The sequence below is a fragment of the Carassius auratus genome, chromosome 3 (assembly GCF_003368295.1).
Source record: "Carassius auratus strain Wakin chromosome 3, ASM336829v1, whole genome shotgun sequence".
Lineage (NCBI taxonomy): Eukaryota > Metazoa > Chordata > Actinopteri > Cypriniformes > Cyprinidae > Carassius > Carassius auratus.
This window is the reverse complement of record NC_039245.1, coordinates 19,247,816-19,271,129: the sequence shown is the minus strand read 5'-3', so window position 1 is coordinate 19,271,129 and position 23,314 is coordinate 19,247,816. Positions and strand designations below refer to the sequence as shown.

The 23,314-nt window shown below is 39.6% G+C and overlaps 1 protein-coding gene across 2 annotated transcripts; it reads right to left on the bottom strand.

Annotated features, from left to right (window-relative positions):
- Positions 1–1,536: 1,536 nt before the first annotated feature.
- On the bottom strand, positions 1,537–21,933 carry LOC113049775 (ubiquitin carboxyl-terminal hydrolase 31-like). 2 transcript variants are annotated; one of them, XM_026212404.1, is made up of 17 exons: positions 19,756–21,933; positions 18,523–18,660; positions 16,664–16,758; positions 16,486–16,578; positions 13,877–14,012; positions 13,474–13,621; positions 10,999–11,173; positions 10,734–10,845; positions 10,526–10,620; positions 10,088–10,165; positions 8,658–8,787; positions 7,901–8,020; positions 7,063–7,288; positions 6,792–6,950; positions 6,086–6,238; positions 5,869–5,907; positions 1,537–5,782 (listed from the first exon to the last, which is right to left on the bottom strand). In XM_026212404.1, the coding sequence occupies exons 1-17, from the start codon at positions 20,281–20,283 to the stop codon at positions 4,305–4,307; spliced, it is 3,903 nt and encodes a 1,300-aa protein (XP_026068189.1). In that variant the 5' UTR covers positions 20,284–21,933; the 3' UTR covers positions 1,537–4,304. The 2 variants fall into 2 exon arrangements, with proteins under 2 accessions (XP_026068189.1, XP_026068198.1); XM_026212413.1 differs by lacking the exon at positions 5,869–5,907 and having other exon boundaries at positions 19,756–21,929.
- Between the last annotated feature and the right edge of the window lie 1,381 nt (positions 21,934–23,314).

Sequence of the window (23,314 nt, the reverse complement as noted above, 5' to 3'; positions counted from 1 at the left end):
AAGTTTTTACCTTGAGGTAGGCTATCAGTTCTGAAGTTACACTGATTTCTAACAAGGTAAATGGCATCAGTTTCTTTCCCACACTCCACCCTAAACATCTGTTCTGGGAGGATGCGAGTTTGGTGAGTGGGTTCGAAATCCCACCAAAAGGGCGAACTGCTTTACAGCAATGACAAATGCACATGCAGCAGTCCACTGAAATTCTCAAACTCAAACAATTAACAGAAACGCTATTAACTTAATGGCAAAACATAAAAATGCCACAAAGAAAGAAATATTCTCAATGAGGTTCCTCCAATCATGTAAATCATCTATGGATTAAACGGTGCAAAGAGCACTTGAGGTGAGCCTCTTCCTAGACTGTGTAAATGAATATTGCAGATGATAAATATTCAGATATGCGTTTGCACTCAACACTCACGGCACTTGCCAGTTCTCAAAAATAGCTGCTAATGATAACAAACACTCAGAAGAACTGGGCTGTTCACGAACACAAATGGCTGTCAGAATCTGTAAAGAAGAGGGGAAAAAAGGAGCAGGATGCTGATGACGCTGTATTAAAAAAAAGCAAACAAAAAAAGACGGGAAAAGAGAGCAGGGCGTTTGAAATGCAGCACATGGTAATGTATTAAGTCTGCCGGTGTTTCTGAACACCTTGCCGACGCAGTTTGCTTAAAGACAGCTTTCACCTCTGCGGAGCAATGTGAAAACTCAGTGAAGTTAAGCTAAAAGCAAACAATAAATATTGTAGTTGTCCCTGGAGGCTTGGGATGCTGAGGGAGGGAGAAGTCCAAAAAATGTTTGTTCGGATTGAAGTCTAGATATATAGATATATTGAGGCCTCAGAAATGAAATAATAGCCTTGCTTTCTCTGCAGTGCAAAAATATTTTGGCCACCATTCAAGCAATCACACAGAACAGAGGCTTTTCTCAGACGGAGAGTTTACAAATGTGAAAATGCACAAACCATGTGAAAAATGTAAAACACTGGTGCTTTCGCAATAATTTAATGTGAATATCACACATTTAGTGCATTTGGATTAGCTTTTGTCTGGTCTGTTTACATTCACTTAAAGGAATAATTCACCTAAAAATGTTAATTCTGTCATTATTCACCCTCATGTCAACTTATATGACTTTCTTTTATGTTCCACAGAAGAAAGAAAATATTTTGAAGAATTTTGGTAAATTGGTTCCTATCAATAAAAATACAATGGAAGTCGACAGGAGGCAAAATTGTTTGGTTCCCATCATTTTTTTAAATATCTTCTTTTGTGTTCTACAGAAAATTCAAAAGGTTTGAAATGACATTGGGGCCAGAAAGTTGATTATATATACCTAAAGACTTCCAAAACGGTCAAGAATTGCCCGCTTTGAACTACTCTGAAATCTTCTGTATCGCTGCTTATTATTAAAAGCATGGTGGAAAGCCCCATCTTGTGGTCAGCATTGGATATTACAGTGCTTGAGGCAAAGAAACATTCAAACCCAAGCCAAGGAAATAAAATAAATCAAAACATTACTTTGAGAACAAAATTGAGGTTAGACCTCTAATTCAGGTCTATTTTTTAATCATAATTCAACCGCCAACTTACATTAGGGAGACAATGGTATGAATACAAATGACTTTTCAAAGAAATGCATTCTTTAAAATAATAATAATAATAATAAAAAACATTCAAAATAAAAGTGCATACACATAAAACACACAAATAAATTAACAAAAAGCATTTGACGCAGTCTCATGCAACCAAACATTTATATGGTTTTCGCTTTTTCTAACTAAATATTATTTTCCTCTTTTGGTTGACCTTGACCTGATGGTCATATAATAAAATGACAGCCCAGTTCTAAACCCACCAAAGCAGGTACTAGTTCGTGAACAATACATGAAAACATCTCTGGGTCGAGAGAAATCATTACAGTCCAGTGTGTAAACCATGAGCACCCATATTATACCATGAGACTGATACAGCTTCAATAACATGATAAAATCATCTGTCCTATCCAAACACTTGATAAGACCATGTCATATTAGCATTTGAGCCGCTGAAAGCATCCCATTTGCAACATTTCCATTCATGGTCCAAGAAATTCACATCCTAAAACATGGAATGACGTGAAAGCATGACAGAGTGAATGTAGTGTTTAGTATTCGGCATTGCAAGCGATACAGGAATCGTGTGCACTGATTGAATGCTGACGGTAAAGTTACATAGCTAAATTCCCTACATACTACATGTGAAAGCATAACCAGGCCACATCACGCCAGCGAAATGTGTAAAAGCAAAACAGGCTATGACTACAAAAATATAAAAACTAAATTTATCACATGGAAACAGGGAGGTCTTACCCTAAAGAACAGCTTATGAATTAAAGTAATAGTTTTAATAAAAAGATAGTGTATAAAAGGAAAATAGCATGAAAATACAATGCCAATTGCTAATTTTGGAATACATATGATTAAAGCTAATAATTTATGCTTTTATATCACAATATAAAAAAAAAAAATGTAAAGTTAGAAAAGTGTGCAAAAAAAGCAATAAATTCATGCTCTGTTTTCCTAAAAATAATAATTATAATCACCATCATCATCAGACATTAATAACCAGACTCATCTTGTTTAGCAAGTTACTTGCATAGTTAAGTGCATGCATTAATATTATCATGCAATACTGCTTTTTCTACTTTTTTTGTTTTTTCAGTGCACACACAATATTAGCCTGTTGCGTAAAGGCAGAGTGCTACACATTAGGTTCATTGCTAAAGTATCTATTTTAAGATAAAGTGAAAGAGGTTTTCTCAGGCCGAAAAGCAGCATGAAAATGAGATTGGTTCAACAGTGGCGTCAGCGGCGCTTGGATTAATGTTTTAATCACAGGGCAGCAAGATGAACAGCGTAATGACACGGTTATGCAAATATACCAATAATGACTTGCTTAACCCTACATTTCTCCTGTCGTCCATAATATTTTGTATCAGGCCAAATGAACTTGTCTAAGCTAAATCGAGAATGAATGAAAATATATTTAGGTGAACTCCATGGTGTTGACAAGCACGTAAAAGGCCTTTCTGCAGAACAAAAAAATAAAATAAAAATAAAATATAGATATATTTTTAAATGAATCCATTATTGTGGTGAGCCATTACAGTCCTGAAAATAATTTCAATTTACACTGATGAAGTGTTTTTTTTTTTTTCACCACTATTGCATATGCACAGTATTGACATTTAAAATAATTCGTTTCAGCAACACTAAGTTCAACATGTTACCCAAATACAGAAGGCCATATCCGTTCTCCTAAAGTGTTGAAAACTATTGCACTGGTTGTCCACAGATAAATATGGGAGATAAAAACGCACAAGGGTTCATCCCCAGCTCGGAGCAAGCCAAACGAAAACCGTTCATATATGTTGGCATTGGATTTGGCGGGCATGAAATGGTTCAAGTATGATTATGTGGCTATCAAACTGTCATTATAAAAACAAAAATATACAAAACAAATTTGTGCAGGGCTTACACTGCCTCCATTAATATCCAGATCATACAGCGTTTTGCTGGAATAAATTAAATAGAGTGAGTTTAAAGATTGTCCTCCACTAATTCACCATTTGAAAGATCACATTCATACAGCAACAATTCATCTATCAGCTATCGGCCTGCAGTTGGCATTGTTGCGCATATTTCTAAGGGCAGTTATGCTACTGGGACACTTGTAACTGTTCACGAGTAGAAAACAAAAAAAAGTTGGGGTAAGAGAGCAGGCTTTGAGAAGTAGCAAAGAGATTGTTCTCTGCTGAACCCCATTAAGTCTACAGTCGCAAATTCGGTCAGGTTTCATGATGTAACTCTATCTCATACTGTATCAGTGCCAGGGGAACACTGGACTGTAAATAGCACCAAGTGTAGATATGGAGTGAATTGGTACAGTACTCCAAGGAATATCGCAAAAATCTAATTTCATCCTAAGTGACTTGTCCAAATAAAAAGGAACGTTTTCCAAGTTAAAAAGTATTGTACATATCCATACCATCTAAGCATTATTCCAGGGAGAAAAAATATATACAAAGTGCTAAGTTAAAACATTCCTATTTAGAGTCGTGAACAGTAGTAGATTCATATACCATACCTTGCCAGAGGCAACGATTTGGCTCCATGGCAGGATAGAAAGGCGCTTTCTGATAATTTACATATTTTCTTTGAGAAAAGTAAAATACAGGTATATACTATATACTTTATATTTTTCTTAGGCACGTCAAAAAATAGCTGCATTACAGAAAATAATGGAAACGCTTTTTAAATTTCATTGAGGCGTCTGTGTTGGCCGTGCAGAGGATTGCATGCTGGAAGAAAGCTTTTTAGAGGATGAGATCCTTTCAAGATGTCTCTTCCCATTGATGGGAGACTGAAGGCTAGCCTCGGGATTGGAAGACTTGGACTTGCCTACTGGTAAGAGAGAGTGTTTGTTAGGGGTGGAGGTCTTCAAGGACTCTTTCTCATCGGTGGCAGTCCTGCAGGAGCGTGGCTCCGGAGAGACCTGCTGGGAAGAGTTTCCCGAGCCTTCGCCCTCGTCAGCATCGAGTCTGCACTGGCTGCTGGACTTGGCAGTCCTCTCGACAGCCTTCTTGGCGAGAATCGTGGTCTTGCCCAGATCGGCCGACCGACGAGTCTCTTTCTGCCGAAGTGCGCTCTTGAAAAACGAGAGTCCCTTGTCCTCGGATTTGCTGCTGCGGCGGAGGTCTCTTGAGGAGACGCTTGGGGAACGCAAGCTGGTGATTGAGGAACTACTGCTAGAGCTTCTCACTGGCCGCCTTGCCTCGGCAGTTTTAGGTTGGGATGTTCGCGGAGGAATGGCACTGACTTTAGACCTCTCTGCCAGGGGACTGGCGTGGGCTAAGTCCTTACTGGAGCCTCTTTCCACCAGCTTCTTCTTGCCAGACACAGAGTTCCTCTCAGCCACCGAGGAGCTCTTTTTTGTTGTGGGCGAGGGAGAGGCAGAGGACTGGGGTGTGGAAGTAAGGGATGGTTTCCCCTTTGTGCCTCCACACACTGGAGACTCCTGTGCCTGCAAAGACTCTTTCCTTTTGGAGGGCGTTCCTGAAGGTGTACCCTTGGTACTTTTGGGAGAATTGCTCTTCTCTTTTAGATTGGTCGCTTTGGTGCCCTTCGCTTGAGGACTGGAAGACACTTGGGAGGATGGAGACTTGGTTACAGAACAGGTGCTCTGGCGCTTTTTCGAGGGCTTCTCTTGGTCTCCCTTGGTCTTGGTGGAGCTCTTCTTGCTGGCGGATCCTTCAGTTTTCTTCTCTGACACGGAGCTCTTATGCTTCTGCTCTTTGGAGAGTGCTCCAAGAGCATTCTGGTCCACAGCATTAATTTGGTTGTTGTTGTCGATGGGCTCACCTTTAGAGCTCTTCCGGTCAGACTGTGTCGGAGCTCTGCAATAGGCCTCGTCTAGGATCCATTTCCCACTACCGTTACCCTCCATCATGGCCAGCGGGGCCTTACTGCTGGGCTGACGCTCATGTCTGCTGTAGCTGCCGAAGCAAGACATGGACACTTTGTCATCACAAGCTTCTCCTATCCTCTCGAGGGGAGGGGAGGAGCGTGAGTCCAAAGAGAATCGCGAGGGCGAGTTGGATCTCATTTGTAGTTTCTGTGACAGGGACCAGGAAGGTTTCATCCCATTTTCACTGAAAGCCAGAGGGCTGGTAACCGAAGATCTGGAGGACAAGCTCTGCCGCTGGATGCTCCTCACGAAGGGCCGCGTTGAAAATCCTCCTTAATACAAAGAACAGAGAGAATTAAACTAATGTGCTGATACTTGTCTGAATGAAAAGAGCATTGGCATGCAGTTTTTTCTTAACTGAGCAAGCCGGGAGATCCTGTGTTAGTAAGCGCTAAAGCTACAAGAGAGAGAAGACATAATAAAGAAAGGCAAGTGTAAAACACTGGCACAACACACAGAATAAGAGGACACAAGGAAGATGAGGGCAAAATATGGTACTACTTAGCTTCTAAAGATTTACATATTAGACACAAGAATGATGAACATCCATGTTAGAGGCATACTAAGCACCTCACCATCATCTTCACTGCGATCACCGGGAAACTCCACTGACTCTGCCAAAGAGATCAGGGATGTGCGTCTTGAGGAGGCTCCGGAGGCCAGGCTGGGCGGCCTGCTGCCCTGAAGCCGGTTAACCCAGTGTTCACATAAAGATGAGCTGGTCGAGCCTGAGACAATTACACAAAACTAAAATAAGGATCTTCATTTATAGGATGTTCTGCACTGTTGCACTGTAATTTTCTGTCCACTTAGTATTAAATGCGCTTTTTTGATACAGTATTCCTCATATTCTGATTGGTTAATTTATAGACTTGATCACCAGGGTTGTTCAATACGAAGATGTTGATATAGATGTGGACTTAGCTGGTTTGGGGGGGAGGGGTTAATTTCATTTTTGGGTTGATTATTTGTAATGTGCTCATAACTTATTAAGATGCCCTTTTTCCTAGCTTGATGTCCATAAATGACCTGGAGGCCCTTCGATGCAAGATATGTCTAGACAGTCTATCAAACTCATTTAATTCTTTTTTTTTGTACTCTCCAGAACGGAAATGGGCTCTACTAAAGTCTCGTCAAAGAGTGTCACACTAATATGAAGCAGCTTCACTGGGCTGGGTCAATTGGTTCACATGCCAGCACCTTCACAAGACTTCAAAAAGAACAAGACAAATGAGTCCACAAACTGTGTCAACCCAAAACTCAATGAGGAACAAGAGTCACCTGCAACAGAGCTGTTTGCCGACCACGAGGGAATAGTTGTCCTCCTTTGATAGAACAGAATGTATGCAGTTTGCTGACAGACATCCTCGTCAGCTACAGGCAGAACCTCACTGTCATCAAAGCAATACCACTGCCCATCAATGGAGTTCTTACAGTACGCTGTTAGGAGTTAAAACACAGGGACTGAAAGGACTGAAATATCAAATCCACCAATCAAGAAGGTAATAACATTTTGAACTAAATCCAAGCTCTTAGTGCTCTAAGGTGTTACCCGTGTAATGCCCTCTGTGCATGTTGCCATGATGGTTACACACAGCATAGAGGTCATAAAGGTAGTCGTCTGGGTTACGACCAAGTCCGTAAGGTCGTCTCCATGGTGACCAGTGGGAGGGTAAGCTCCAGCTGCTCTGGCTTCTCTTCACCACATGAGGAGCCATATCCATGCCAATCAAAGGAAATCGCACCATGTTTTGCATCTTAACCCGCCTGTCTCCTTCCTTGAAGACACAAGGTGCACACATTTACACACATTAAACACTTTTATCCAAAAAAAACATTTACACACATTAAACACTTTTATCCAAAAAAAACATTTACACACATTAAACACTTTTATCCAAAAAAACAGTGAATACACAGTGTGGCGAGTGGGGCGGGGCCAAGAGGCGTGGGAACGAGGAGTGAGGCCAGGTGTAGTGATTGAAGATGAGCTGCACCTGCGCCCCACCGCCGGTATCGAGTCCCACGTAGGAGATGGAAGGATATAAAACTGGAGCGACTATAGTGAAGGACGAGAGAGGACCAGGCCTGGGACATTATTTTATGTGTTTGCTTTTTATATATGCGCACCAGTCGTCCGCGAGGGGCTGGTGCGCTGTTTTGTATTTATTTTGAATATTAAAATGTTTTGATTGTGCGCCGGTTCCCGCCTCCTTCATCCCGGTGTTCAATATCGTTACACACAGCTCTCCAGGTAGACCTTCAAAACAGTTAAAGGATCCACCCTGGAGTGGGCGCCAACCATTCACCACAGGCCAATCTAACGCATATTTGCACTACTTGCTAAGAGCACCATTTGCGCAGTTGATGTGATTTGATTAGAACAGCACCTGTCTAAACCTCTTGAGGTGCAGTATGAGAACATCCGGCAGGGTCCACAGGCTGAGTTTGATCCGCCCCTGTTGCAGTTGCCTGCAATGTGGGCAGCGCCAGGCATCATCTGGGGCCAACTGGAAGGCATACAGGAAGCAGACATAAACAACATCAGTCAGAGAGGTTTTGCATTTACAAATCTGTCTGTTTCGTAGTTTTCCTTAAAGTACAGCCAGTTCCAAACCCTTCCTTTGCTGGCCGAGGTCGGCTCTGGCTAACCACAGTGTATATTTATACGATGTGTGGACCTATTCCAGAGTTAAAGATGTGTTCGCAGAAAAACTGGCAATTTTAAAACAGCACTGACAGCAGAAATAACCTTGGCATATGTGCCCACAAAGGCAGCTCTGGAAAAGTGGAAATTAAATAAATTAAAGGAGTGTGAGGGTTCTTTTAAAGGGATAGCTCACCCAACCAATCAAAGTTCTGTCATCATTTACTCACTCATGTCATTCAAAACCTGTATGAATTTCTTTTTTCCATGAACACAGGAGGATGAATGTCTGAGCCGTTAATTTCCATACAATGAAAGTGGATGGGGGCTGTCAAGCTCCAAAGATGGCAGAAAAACATAAACATATTTGATGGGGTTCAATAAAAGTCAGTCCGTCAGTCATACAGTTTTGGAAAGACATGAAAGTGAGTACATGACAGTTTTCTCTTTTGGGTAAATGGATCCTTTACATGGATAAAACTATTCTGCCAGACTTTTACCTGCTCCTCTTTGGTGTAGAGCTGGAAGCACTGAGCGAGGGTGCAGGCCTGCGGCTGATGGTGCTGCTCTCTGTGCAGATACACACTCTCAGCATCAGGGATGTACTCTTCCTCAGTGTGTCCAAACAAGCTGTGGAAATCAGAACATACACTGGAAACAACTCTCTAACCAGACCAATCAAGCATGTCTGCTAACCCCCAATTTTTTTATTTAATTTTTTTTATCTGCAAGATATTCTCTCTAACAGTCTGCCAGAGAATATTTAATACATGCACACATGTGGTCAAGACACTCCTTTGATGCTTGTGTCGTACTTTAATATAAAATAATTTAAGTTACCCTTCTTTTCTAGCTTCACTGAAATTTATGTATTGAATTTTATTGAAATTTATACATTCACCTACAGACTTATTTTATAATATTATTATATTATATATACAAAGCTTATTTCATTAAACAAACAAACAAGTAAACCAGGTAGCAATATAAAAGCCTTATTTATTTATTTTTTTTTAATGCAGGGGTAAAAGCCTTTTTTATTTTTAATGCAGGGGTTCCCAAACCTTTCTCTCAGCTAAACCCATTTGACCTAAAATCAAAATACCCCCTGAGGTTTTAGTATAATATTTCCATAATTTAACAATACACTTGCATGTTCACAGTTAATGGGCAAATGTCAAGAAAAAAAAACTTTCTAAATAAGCATTAAAAAAAAAAAAAAAACGTTTTATTTTATAATTTTAATTATTTAAAAAATGATCATTTTAATTTTTTATTTAATCATTTAATTGAATTATCTTGTTATTAGCGTTTCAACTACTCATTTACTCCCTGCAGTTCCCTCGCAAACCCCCAGGGGTTTTCAATTCAAATATATCCAAGATGCGTCTGTGCATAAAGTGTGTTTTTTTGTTTATCGTTTTTGTCCATGCACACAAAAATAACTTTCCACGCACACTCCAGTGAGATAGCTCAGCCTATTTCACCATAGACCCTATTTTTTATTTTATTACCAAACATCTACCTTCATATATTGACATCTGTTGCACTATTTGTACAAATTCTTAACTGTTTGATCTGATGACCTGCACATTGTATTCTTGTCTTATTTTTTATTGTGTACATCTATGTCTTGTAATTACATGTGTAATTTTATATTCTCTGTTCTTTTATCTTGGCCAGGTCACCGTTGCAAATGATAAACTGTTCTCAACGTGCTCACCTGGTTAAATAAAGGTTAAATAAAAATAAATAAATAAATAAAATTCCCAATTTGGAAGACTCTGATCTAATGCAATGATGTTCAGCGATTTTTAAGTGTGTTTTAATTGTCTAAATGTTATTTTGGGGCCACTACCAAAACCAAAACAAATCAAAATCAAAACAAAAATTATAGACAAGTTATTAATTGTGGCTTAGTTTTACTTACTATTCCTTTGTTTCTTTGTCCCACTCCACTACGATCTTAACATGAGGAGGTCCTCCTGGCCCACATGATTTATATGCTCTAAAAAGGAAAAATTAAGGAAAGACAAGTTTGCCAAGAAAATAACTTTTACTATTGGCTGAGCTTAACAGATAAAAATTAAGAAGCAAGCGTGTTGTATTTTGTTTGATTACATTTGTTAAATTCAATCATCAAAATCAGATAAACTTTTCATCTACACTCATTAATACATATAGCATAATATAAAAGACTTTGGAGGTCTGTGTAGTTAATAATCGTGCTGAATATTTGCTTGCCTGTGGAAGAACGGTCTATGTGCACTAACAGTAAAACAATATACATGTCTAAATCAGCCAGTAGGACACCTGAAATGTTAGTTCACACAATATGCTCTGAACACAGTGGTCATGCATTACAAACCTTTCCACAGTGGGGTGACATAGTGGCTGCTCCTCCTGTGGCAACAGATATGTGATTCCAACCACTCCAACCACACGCAAGCTAAAGGGTCCAACCTAAAATAACCAATCCTCTTTATTACAAGTGCAAGAAAAGAAGTCATAATCGTACTGACATAAAAAAAAAAAGAAAAAAAAAAAGATGCATTTCAAATAGAGGTTTCACTGACCTGAATGTAAACTCCTGGCCTTAGTAGGTGACGCATTTTCTCCAGAATTTCTTTCTGTAACACATCCCATGTCACAGTGCGCTCCAGATATAGTACAAATGGAAGACCGAACCTGCAAAAAAACAAAAAGTACTGGATTGATTTTCCACTTTCTGCTACATTACTGTCTTCCATATTGTGTACAACGAGATAACATTTTCTCCATGCAAGACATTGAGTCAAATATAATTCTTGTGTTAGCATGTCGGAAAGACAATCATTTTACCTCCGTCCCTGATGGCCAGTGCAGGCTCTGTTACAAATCAGCAGAATCATTTTCTCACATCCAGTGTTTTTGTTAGGAGATACTGGATTCATTGCTCCTTGCATGAAAGACGGCGTCCGGTTTGTCTCCACTCCGTATTTCACATTGTTCTGATTCAGATTAGCAAGGAGGCTTCCTGGAAATGGTTTAAAATGTTACTTGCATCACTAAAAACAACAAAAATTAACAAATAGTATCAAGATTCATTTCAAACTCTCCAATTCTCTCTACTTTTATTATGATCCTAATCTAAGATAGGTTTAATTTCTATAGGTGCATCTCAAATTAGAATGTCGTAGAAAAAAAGTTCATTTCAGTAATTCAACACAAATGGTGAAACTCATGTATTAAATCAATTCAATGCACACAGACGGAAGTAGTTTAAGTCTTCGGTTCTTTTAATTGTGATGATTTTGGCTCACATTTAACTAAAACCCACCAATTCACAATCGTAATCTCAAATCATAATCTCAACAAATTAGAATATGGTGACATGCCAATCAGCTGAGCCTTCAAAATGGTCTCTCAGTTTGGTTCACTAGGCTACAGAATCATGTGGAAGACTGCTGATCTGACAGTTGTCCGGAAGACAATCATTGACACCCTTCATAAGGAGGGTAAGCCACAAACTTTCCATTGCCAAAGAAGCTTGCTGTTCACAGAGTGCTGTATCCAAGCATGTTAACAGAAAGTTGAGTGGAAGGAAAAAGTGTGGGGAAAAAAGATGCTCAACCAACCCGAGAGAACCGCAGCCTTGTGTGAATTGTCAAACAAAAACAATTCAAGAATTTGAGTGAACTTCACAAGGAATGGACTGAGGCTGGGATCAAGGCATCAAGAGCCACCACACACAGAATTGTCATGGATTTTGCTGAACCACAAACAATATCAGAGGCGTCTTACCTGGGCTACGGAGAAAAAGAACTGGACTGTTCCCTAGTGGTCCAAAGTCCTCTTTTTAGACGAGAGCAAGTTCTGCATTTCATTTGGAAACCAATGTTCTAGAGTTTGAAGGAAGGGTGGAGAAGCTCATAGCCCAAGTTGCTCTAAGTCCAGTGTTAAGTTTCCACAGTCTGTGATGATTTGGGGTGCAATGTCATCTGCTGGTGTTGGACCATTGTGTTTTTGTGAAAACCAAAAGTCACTGCAAACATTTACCAATAAATTTCGGAGCATTTCATGCTTCCTTCTGCCGACCATCTTTTGAAATTGCTGCTTTCATTTTCAGAAGATGCAGATTTTCATTCTGCCCACACTGCCAAAAGCACCGAAAGTTGGTTAAATGACCACGGTGTTGGTGTGCTTGACTGGCAAGCAAACGCACCAGACCTGAACCCCACAGAGAATCTATGTGGTATTGTCAAGAGGAAAATGAGAAACAAGAGACCAAAAAATGCAGATGAGCTGAAGGCTACAGTCAAAGAAACCTGGGCTTCCATACCACCTCAGCAGTGCCACAAACTGATCACCTCCATGCCACACCGAATTGAGGCAGTGATTAAAGCGCAAAAGGAACCCCTACCAAGTATTGAGTACATGTACAGTAAATGAACATACTTTCCAGAAGGACAACAATCCATAATTTTTTTTTTTGGTTTTATGAAGTATTCTAATTTGCTCAGATTGAATTGGTGGGTTTTTGTTAAATGTGAGCCAAAATTAACTATTAATTAACTAATAATTAAATCATCACAATTAAAAGAACCAAAGACTTAAACTACTTCAGTCTGTGTGCATTGAATTTATTTAAATACACAAGTTTCACAATTTTAGTTGAATAACTGAAATAAATCTTGATGCACCTGTATGTTTTCAAAGACAAATGACTATCTTTAGCTATTTTTCGATAAATGATTGCTTTAAATTAATATTACTTGATAAACATTCAGTTTTTCTCAAGCCCAAAGTATACTTCGGTTTTTACATGTACGCCAGGGTTTTGCATACAGTTGCATAAATACTATCGTCAGCACAGCCTGATTTTTCTAACTGCACATACTGCACATATTTTTCTAACTGCACATACAGGCGACTTGAGGTTTTTTTTTAATTAGTTGCTCCGAAAGGGGGCAACACTGGCCCGGCCCATGGTTTAACAGTCGAAAAAGAAACTGAACTGAAACAAAAACAAACTACTGGAGATGTAACAACAACAGACGCCTACATTGATGAGCAAGTAAAGAGATACCTGTAACAAGTTTGAACAAGTACAAATATATTTTTATTGGTCAAATTTCAGAGTGAAATGGCACAGACCAAACACTCAACAAAAATCGAACTTTCTAGTGCAGACGTGTCAATTCGACCATCTGTGTTTGCATGTAATCAAATGGAGAATACTATGAAAGCAGAAGTATTTGGCTGTGCGCTAAGCATTCACATCAAAACTGATGTATACTTTGAGCTATAACAAAAGTGCAATGCATGAAAGAGTACCTCTTTTAGAGCGAATGTTTTCTAATCTAAAAGTCTCAGGAGTTTCAAAAGCAAAGACTGAGTCACTTTCTTGAATGATATCAAGATCGTCGTCATCGTCACAAAAGGAGCGGTGGAAACCGTCGTAATACATTTCAGTCAGGACAAACTGCACAGACATAAGAGAGACGGATGGTCAGAAGTGGTAAAACAAGGCAAACAAACATGAAACGGCTTTGGTTGATGACATCATGCGGGAAGACGAACATACAAACAGCAATCAACCCTTAGTGTCCACACTTCAGTATTAACAGAGAATCAATGATGTATTCAGGAAAACAGAGAAAGATCTTTATACAAAGATTGGAAATTGATGAAAACAACATCTCAGTACTGTGCAAGAAAAACCCTGTGGAATCTGCACCTGGTCTGGTGGGATCTTGGTCTCACGTGATACAGCCTCTCTCAGTCTGGACACAGTGCTGTTGAGTGGTACGGCCACACCGATCCTCATGCAGTGAGAGTACTTGCCTTGATAAACCACGGTCACATACAGAGGCCTGTGGGATGGCAAGTGATACAACTATTTAATCCAAAGCAACTTCAGAGAGAGTCGCCCTGGAGCAAACAAGTGCTAATAATGAAAGTTAATGCATCACCACATGCAAACCTATAGACTTGTAATTGCTAACCTAGATTATCTGAAAGTTAACTTTAAGAGTCCCCCAAAATGAAAATTCTGTCATCATTTGCACATCCTCATGTTGTTCCAAACCCATTGGAGTTTTGTTCATCGTCAAAACAAATGAAGACCATTTTTGTCCCTCTACTACTGAAAGTTAATTCCATCATAACATGACATAGCAAAAGTAATCCATATGAATTAGATGGTTCAATCACATTCAATTGTGCTAGCTTGACACACTATAACTTTTGAGCTCTTGTTTACCACATATGATGTGCTCTTAAGTATATACATTGATCAATGTTTATATGTCAATAAAAGCCTAAATGAAATCAGTTTATTGTATAAAGTGGTTGTGTCTTTTCAGAAATGCATTTATTTATTCATTTATTGTTTTGTCTTTATGGTCTCATTAAGGCTTGAACATTTTGGTAGAACAGATATTCAATGAAGGTTGCAATAAAAATATCTTCATTTGTGTTCCACAGATGAAAGTCATATGCGTTTGGAATGACATGAGGGTGAGTACACGATGCCGATTTTAATTTTTGGTTGAACTATCCCTTTAAAAACTAACGCTTATAGAACTACATTCATGCGCAAAAACATCTTCTATAATAAATAAAATGTAAATAAAATGGTGTAAATAAAATAAATCAACTACAAAAAAAATTGAAATTCGAGCTGATACAAATGTAACACATTACTTAAAGTCCTTGTATTACATTCAGAAGCCTATAAGCAATAAAAGCATTTTGAATTGCTTTAATGATGCTTGATCACATCTCTAAAGGCATTAGGAAGCAAACTCATCTCTAAAGAGGAAAAGCTGTGTGCATTGGCCCCAGAAGGCGAAGCCAACTAAATCAACTCCTCCTCATCAATATCTGCCCATGTGAAGTGGCATATCAGGGAAGTGTAGGGAATAAATGGCCTATGAAATAATACACAGAGATAACAGCACTTGCTAAGCATGGATAAACAAAATTAAGGAGGGGGCAAATGAAATCTACTCCCACAGACTGTGATGACCAGGGCAACTATCGCTTAAGTCGCACATCGCTGAACCTCCAGACGAAATTTCCTCTTCCTCGGATCGGTCATTCTTCATGCTGGCAGAGCATGAGCTCCAAATCTAGTCTTTCTCTCTGAACTTATGTTTTTTCAGAGCTTAGAGATGCCGACAGTGCAGAAACCCAAAATGGGTGGACGGGTTAAAACATCCCCGATTCCTCTCTGTGATGTAGAACTTTGTGGATTAGGGATGATATGAAGGCACCGGCAGGGTTTTACTCAATAATGATGTGGAAGTGAAACCTGCCCAGCTATTCTTCTCTCCCAGGGACTACTATTCAGTAGTTCATCATCTCTGCTGTACTATGAGTGGCAGGTGTGCTGCAAATCACTGTCTGTCTTCTAATAGCACGGCTTCTTTAAACATTAACGTTTACTAATAGATTCAGCATCTTAAAACTGCCTCTGGATTAAACCAAGTGTCCTTCTTGATCAACCACTACACTGGCCTCTTAAAAAAAGCATCAGAGCACCTCAGGGGGGAAGCAGAACAGAACAGTATTACTGTACATTACCTTTTGTTGGTTTGTTTGTCTACCTTTGTTCAGATTATTTTCTACCTATTATTTTCTTTGATAATCAACATGATATTATGCTCTCAATATTCTCAATTGTATCAAGATCTCGTATTTAGTCCATAATTTCTTTAAACAAGAACAAAATCTCAAAAACATCATACTCAAAGAATGAGTACATGACTGTTCAAAGGTATTTCTTTTTTGAAGGAAGTAATTATTTTATTCCGCCAGGATGCCTTAAATTGGTTGCATTAAAATACCTTTATAATGCAAGTAATGCAATGCAAAAGACTTCCATTTTAAATAAATGCTATAATCTTGAATTTTCTATAACATTACAAGAAAAAAACACAACAAATTGCATCACTGTTTCCACAAAAATATTAAGCAGAACAAATGTGTTCAACATTAATAATAAGAAATGTTTCTTGAGCAGCAAACGGTTACCTAAATACATGCTAATCAATGTCTTCTGGACTACTAGAAAGCTACAGGAACATAAGGTGAAAGTCCATAGCAGACTAAATTAACAACATTACTCCAACAGTCATGAAATCGAAACGAAGCTGGAAATCGAACACTTCATCTAAACTCAGCAGAGGTGACCGAGCATATTTCTTCATATTCATCCAACCCCTGATAATCAGTCACATTATTAATACAGACATGACAGTTGATCAATCTGTCTTTATGTCTACACCAACAGATCAAAACACACAGAAATGAAATGGGGGTCTCTCTGCCATCAGTGCTTACCGTGTGTGAGGTAATGGAATTGGGAGGGAGATGCAAAGAAAAGGATCAAAAGTGTTGCTCTGTTTCTGACAGTGCGGACAGGTAAGTGACGATCTGGAATCAACAGAGGACAAAGTGAGCAATTTCAACTCAGACAAATATTTAATACAGCTGACAGACAGACATCAGTGATCATTACCTGTACTGAGCTTGAAACAGCTCTTGGACAAACGAGCCAGCGGAAAGAGGTGGTGAAGGTCCCTCTAACGCTCCATCGTCTTCCTCGATAGGAGGCTTCGGTGACAAACAAGAGAATGTTAGGTGCTATTTAACAACACTGTTGTCAGTAACTCAAGACAACCCAGCTGAAGGTCAACTATTAAATATGCATGACAGATTTGCATATCACATAACAAACACTTACCACACTAATGTGTCATGTACAGGCAGATAAGGTTCAAGTACGTACATGATCTTCACAAGGGGTATGTCAAAACTCTCCAAATATTACAGGTCATTTATATTTTACAATTTATATTTTTGCTGAACAGTTACAAAATACAAACTGCACACTACCATTCAAAAGTTTGGGGTCAGAATTATTTTTATTTTACTAAGAAATAAATTCTTACTCAGCGAGGATGCATTAAATTGCTCAAAATTGACAGTAAAGATATTTTTTTAATTTTTTTTATTGGAATATACTGAACACAATGAAAGAGCACTAATAATACATATACTGTATACATTCCATTTTTCTAATAACAACTACTAAGGGTGGACACAAACACGAACAGTCACAACCCTCAGTAAACCCAAACCCCACCCACCCCAAAGGAGGAGAATAAAACTTAAGTACATTTTCAAAAAGATATTTTTAATGGAGATGAAAGGTCTCCGTTTTCAAATAAATGTAATTCTTTTTAAAATGTATATTAATTCTGAAAAAAAAAAGTGTATAACGGTTTCCACAAAAACATTCATCAGCAGAACTGTTTTCAAATATGATAATAATAAGAAATTTTTTTGAGCAGCAAATCAGCCTATATGAATGATTTCTGAAAGATCATGTGACACTGAAGACTGGAGTAATGATGCTGAAAAATTCAGCTTAACATCACCAAAATAAATTACATTTTAAATTATATTCAAATAGAAAAAAAGAAGATATTTTAAATTATAATAATATTTCGCAATATTAATGCTTTTACTGTATTTGATCAAATTAATTCAGCCTAAGCGAGGAAAAAACTCTAAAAACAATAGTACTTGTGTGATTTAAACACTATATACACAATCCAAGTGCACAGAAGAACTGCTGTCAGAAGGCAGAGTAAAGGTTTATATGATTATGCTGCACCGCAAGGGTAGAGCTTGAGTCAATAAATAAAAGCCCTATATTATGCCAAGACACTGTAAGTGATTAATAATTTGAGAGACTGGCGTTCTTCTATAAGTTTAAGAATCCATCTAAGCATCTGGCTCTTCAGAGCAGTGCTGTCAGTCAGCATGGTGCTTCTTGGCACACACTCCAGGAAGCCACAACGTACATCTAAATCAATCGGACAAGCTGAATGACCTCATGAGTGCATGCAAGGGGCTGACCCTGATCTAGACACCACAGCCTGTAAAAAGAAACCCAACGAGCCCTCTTCCGAACAGGCCATAGGATGCGATTTAACATCCCATGCATTTGATATAGGGGAGAATTTAAGTTCCCTAAACATGTGTCCTGATCTTTGTCAGACTGATGTCTGATGTGAGACTCCTAGATGCCATTCCAGGCCTGAATGGCTCTATAAATCAAGCCACGTTTGGCTCTTCTCCTGTTCTGCTATTTAAATGATTGAAATCCCAAGCTTTTATGGAGCTGCTGTTAAAATAAGAAAATAAAACTATGTAAACGTTGTAAACTGCTAGAGTGGTTCAGTCTTCTAGTTCATCTGACATGAAGAGATGAATGTACTGTATGGCACCCTAAGACCAAACAGCCATGCATCAGCAAAACATTCGGTCATTAAACCCAACTTAGTCAGTTCACTAAGAAATCAACCATACCTTTATAGAGGCTCTGATGTTGGGGTGTACAAGATGATTGAGGTCTTCATGAACACGGTCGAGCAGCCAGAGAAGGAACTCCTGGGCATCGTGTTGGGCATTTCCCCGGTACTGCAGGGCACTCTTGGCCACAGCATTCTACCACAATACACACAGAGTATTAGTCAATTATTTGAACATGAATGATTCTAATCTACATCTCACTGATTTACAAGATTGATAAATCTTACTTTTTGGCCATGTGAATATCAACATGTGCAAAATTAGTTTGAGGCTCAAAATTATTATTATTTTTCTTAAATATGAGCTTCATATTATAAATACTATATGTGCCACAAGCCTGATGTATTAAATATATAAAACGAAAGAAAAAAAATATTTCTTCACATTGTGGCTTACATTTCAATAAAAAAATAAAAAATAAAATAAAAAATAATAATATTATATTATATATATGTATATATATATATATATATATGTATATATATATATATATATATATATATATATATATATATATATATTTTTCCCAACTATTCTAGTCTCTGTTAATATACCACTGAATAAAACTCATCCTGCCCTACCAGCACTTTTACAGTATTTACAATTATATCTTAAAGCTGACAAGTAACCAACAAAAAGTCATTGTTTGTGTGCTTGAGAGCTTCCACAAAGTACTTATTTCGAAAAATATGATTCCAATGTGTTCAAAACTCAAAACCAGTAATTTCCCGTTAATTAATCTTGGCGAGTTGATAAAGTCACATAACCGATTCACAGTTAGTTGAATCAGCTCGAACTGATTCATTCCAACTCGTGAACGACATTCATGAATCAGTTAAAATGATTCACTGAAAAGATCCGACTCCGAAGAGTCGACATGCCTAGCTGTCACAGAGACGGGTGCAATTTCTTGAATTAATTTATACAGGAATTAGAATAGTCCCTGAGTAGAAATAAAGACATAAGCCTTGATTGGAAGTGTAATCAATTTGTAGTAAAAAGGATAAAACAGAATTCACAAGAGTCCATAGGTTAACAACAACTGGTCATTCCCAAAACATGTGGAGAAAAGAACCTGATGATACAGTGTTAAAGATATGGCAATTATATGTCGATTGTGGTTTTATTTTTTACATCTTGGGTGGAATTTCTCAGGTAGGGACATTAAAGACACGTAAAATATTCCCAGGCGTGCCTGAGACGTCACGAGACCCCTCCGCGTGAACTTACTTTGAAGTCACGGCTGTGCTGCGGCGTGTACTCGAAGGTCCACAGGGCTCGGACCAGCCCCGACAGCTGCTCGGTCACCTCTCCTCCGTCCTGACCGCCCTTCCTCTGCACGACCCCGTTCGTCTTGGGTTTCTCGTCATCCGTCTGGTCACCTCGGTACTGCTCCAGCGCCAGATACTCGGCGAACAGCTCCGTGTTGCTCAGGCACTGCAGAATAGCGTTCATGAAACACGTATTGCCGTGGTTTTTCAAACCGGCCACTCCGGGGATCTTGTCCCCGGGAAGAAACCCCCCGCAGTCACTGTCGTCCGACGCGACGGACCCCTTGCCTTCGTTCTTTAAGGCTGTGAATCCCCCATCGTCCTTGTCGCCCTCGGGCGCGTGCAGCTCCGAGCCGAAATGAGAGAGCGTGGAGAGGGTCTTCAGAACTCTGTTCATGAAGCTCCCCACGGAGCGCACCGAGCCCCGGCGGAACAGCTTCTTGCTGAAGCCGGACTTCTTCTCTTTACCCGAAGCTTTGCTGGACATGTTTGGAGTGTTTAGGTCATCCCCTCTTCCCAGCGAGAATCTAGCTACAATTGCCAGTCGAGGCTAAACGAGTGCAAACGCTGGCTGCTTATTTAGAGCATAAAATCGACTCAAGATCTTGCATGTTCCCTTCGCAAAAGTCACGGAGAGCTAGCTAGCCGGGGGCAGTGCCTCTATTATCCAAGCGTTTGCTTCAGTGACACAACCTGAACTTGCCTCGAGAAAATGCATTGTGAAATGCGCACGCCTGCCACTTTTTCAGATATTAAAACCTGTTATGTCAAGTTGGCAGTAGCCTTACAGTCGGTTATTAACTAACTAGCTGCTGTTTGTCCGCCATCTACTCGCTCCGTATCTATAACACACTGTATTATACAATCACTGGCCCCTCTCGCTAAAAACAAACCGTTAGGGTTTGCATGCTCGTCTAATCCGGTGAAGTGATTTCTTCCAGCTAACACAGTGGCTAGCTAGGCCTGCCCGGGCTAACCGTTTGCCATGTCAATGAAATGACGGGCAAAAGTGGATTTCTACCGGAGATCGTGTCCAGCACCAGCATCAAAGTCAAATGCGCTCGACTGCCGCGCGTGATCAAACGCTGTTGGCATACAGATCACTGTCATAACAAGGGACAGTGCTTAGCTCGCGATGCTAGTGCGCTAGCCGATTCTTCACGCATAATTGAGCGATGCACTGCAACTCCACCCAGGCAATGACGCTCCGCTCCGACCGCTAAATATTATGCAGACGCGCAGGCGAGATGTTTCAGTTTGTCTATTCGGATCTCACATCCAACAGTCGGCAGGCACCATAGACAGTAAAGGCACAGACCGCTATATCCCGCGCGAGCCCGATGCTACAGCGGCAGATGCGCGCGACCGAGCGAGAGTTCGGCGAGCATCAAGAATCCCATACGTTTTCGCGTGTTCTCGTTGACTCGGCGGTTTGGTCTTCGGCCGGCAAGTAGGAAGGTGTCTGGTGGATTCCGATGGTGGTCCTGTTGTGTCTGTGGGCCGTCTCGTTCTCGAGCGCTTTTCTAAAATCACTGACACTGCAGGGCGGGCGTTGCCAGGTTTTCACAATAAAACCTGTCCTATTGCTACTCCGGGAGCAAAATACACATTTCTGGCGGGTTCCCTTGGTAAAATTCGCCTTCCGTGGATTAAATATCACGTTATTGGCTTCGTTTATACAGTCTATGGTTTCATCTCCGGCAACAGTGTTAAAGTAACCCAATCCATGCGGGGAAACCGCGGACCTGGCAACAGCGAGGGCGGCGGTGCGCCGTGACGTCATAGCCCAGCAGTAGTCCGTTCAGGTAGTTTCTAGCAGCTACTGTAGTGTGAAGTTGTGTTCGTGAATTAGGGGTGTCCTCCTGAACCTTTAGCGAGTCATAGTACTTTGATTTCGAGCTGTGAAGTACTGCACGACAATAACATAAAGGTGTTTTAAAACCGTTAACTAAACGGTTTTGTTGTACCTTCACAGCCCCAAGTAGCACTTCATCGAACTTGAAACGTGGCCCTTTGACTAATTTTTTATTGGACAGCTATTTAGCACTATCTTTCATGTAAAAAATAATGAATATTGTGGGCGAAAAACTGCAACTGGCTAGCAATCGTGACATAACTAAAGGCTTTCGGCTGTTTTAAAAATCATCCATTCTGAGTAGGGCCATTATAAATAAACTTTGAAAGATTTAACATTAAATACAATTTCTCTCAAAGACTATTTGAAAAAAAAAAAAAAAAGAGTGGAGAAAACTGTGTAAAGACTGAGGACATTAGATGTCCAGCAGTGCACGGTATCCAGGATGTGAGAGGAAAGTGTTTCTGAGGCGGTCACGGCACAGAAACCTGTTTTAGATTAATTAGAAAATCTTGTCAAACAGGATTTTAACCCAACTGACTTTTATGCTTTGGGAAGTGGCCTACTTAGTGGTTTTGCATAGCCAGTATTTGTGGAGAATTATTGTATTTTTTTATTTATTAATAAAAGGGTACTGGATGTTATTCATACTACTTCATTATGTTTTTTTTTTTCTTCAATAAGACCATATTTATGTTATTTATATATACAATGGATATAGAAAAGTATCACCCCCTGTATATTTTTAGCTATCTAAGGGGTGTCTGTATATTTATTTATGGAATTTTTAGTACAAGTACATGTAGAAGAGTACTGAATGTGACCCATCAGGCATTGGTTTGGCCTGCCACCACAGTTGTTACACATTCAAGGTCGTTTGACTATGGTCTGGTGTAACATGAGAGCAGCATCTCTGTCTGGCAGAAAGCTCTCTGCTCTTCCCCTGTAGCCCATCCATCTGCATAACACTCCATCTACACACAGAACTGTTCTCTTCTGCATGGAATAAAGAATAGCTGGGGTGCTCAATATAGGACACATATTAAAAATGCATGACCTTTAATGACTTCATTTATATCTTCATAGCTTTTTTCCCCTGTGGATTGTGATAATTCTGTGGATTCTCAAAGCACTGCGTGATGTACGTCATCTGAGGTCAGAAGCAGAAAATGACTCCTTTATTTCAAAGGCAAGTCATTTAACACCTTTTCTACACCTTTTCATGAAAAGACATATATATATGTTACGTCAGCACATTCAGAATGCCATCTCACGAGGGAAAACAATCTCTTTGAAAGCTTTCTCTGCCTACAAAAGCACTGTTTTTCTTACATAAATTGCTTTGAAACAGGCTGAGATGCAACAGGGCTGTCCTGTTTGGGCAAATTCTCTTTAATAATGCTTAGCTGTTGTGCTGCTCCCTAATAAATCTATCTCTTCTGACGTTTTGGCCAATAGAAATCTGAGCTTGGTGCAGGTTGTATGGAGGGATTGGCTGGCTTGTTGCTAAGAGTCAAAGTGCAGTTACTCATCGGAGGGACAGGGCATTGCCACTGCTGAACAGAGCATGCACCCCGTTAGGCAAAGACACATAAACAAGGCAGAAAAGCGTGTCGCAGCATGTTGAAATGTCATGGGAAATTGCGCAAGCGCACCTGCACAA

Bases quoted from the DNA above. Each gene is read 5' to 3' on its own strand.
- LOC113049775 (XM_026212404.1), bottom strand. From the start codon at position 20,283: ATGTCCAGCAAAGCTTCGGGTAAAGAGAAGAAGTCCGGCTTCAGCAAG. The intron at 10,621-10,733 runs GTCAGTGAAACC...TGGTTATTTTAG, and splicing joins GGCCAGGAGTTTACATTCAG to GTTGGACCCTTTAGCTTGCG. The intron at 8,788-10,087 runs GTAAGTAAAACT...TGATTTCCACAG, and splicing joins GACAAAGAAACAAAGGAATA to CTTGTTTGGACACACTGAGG.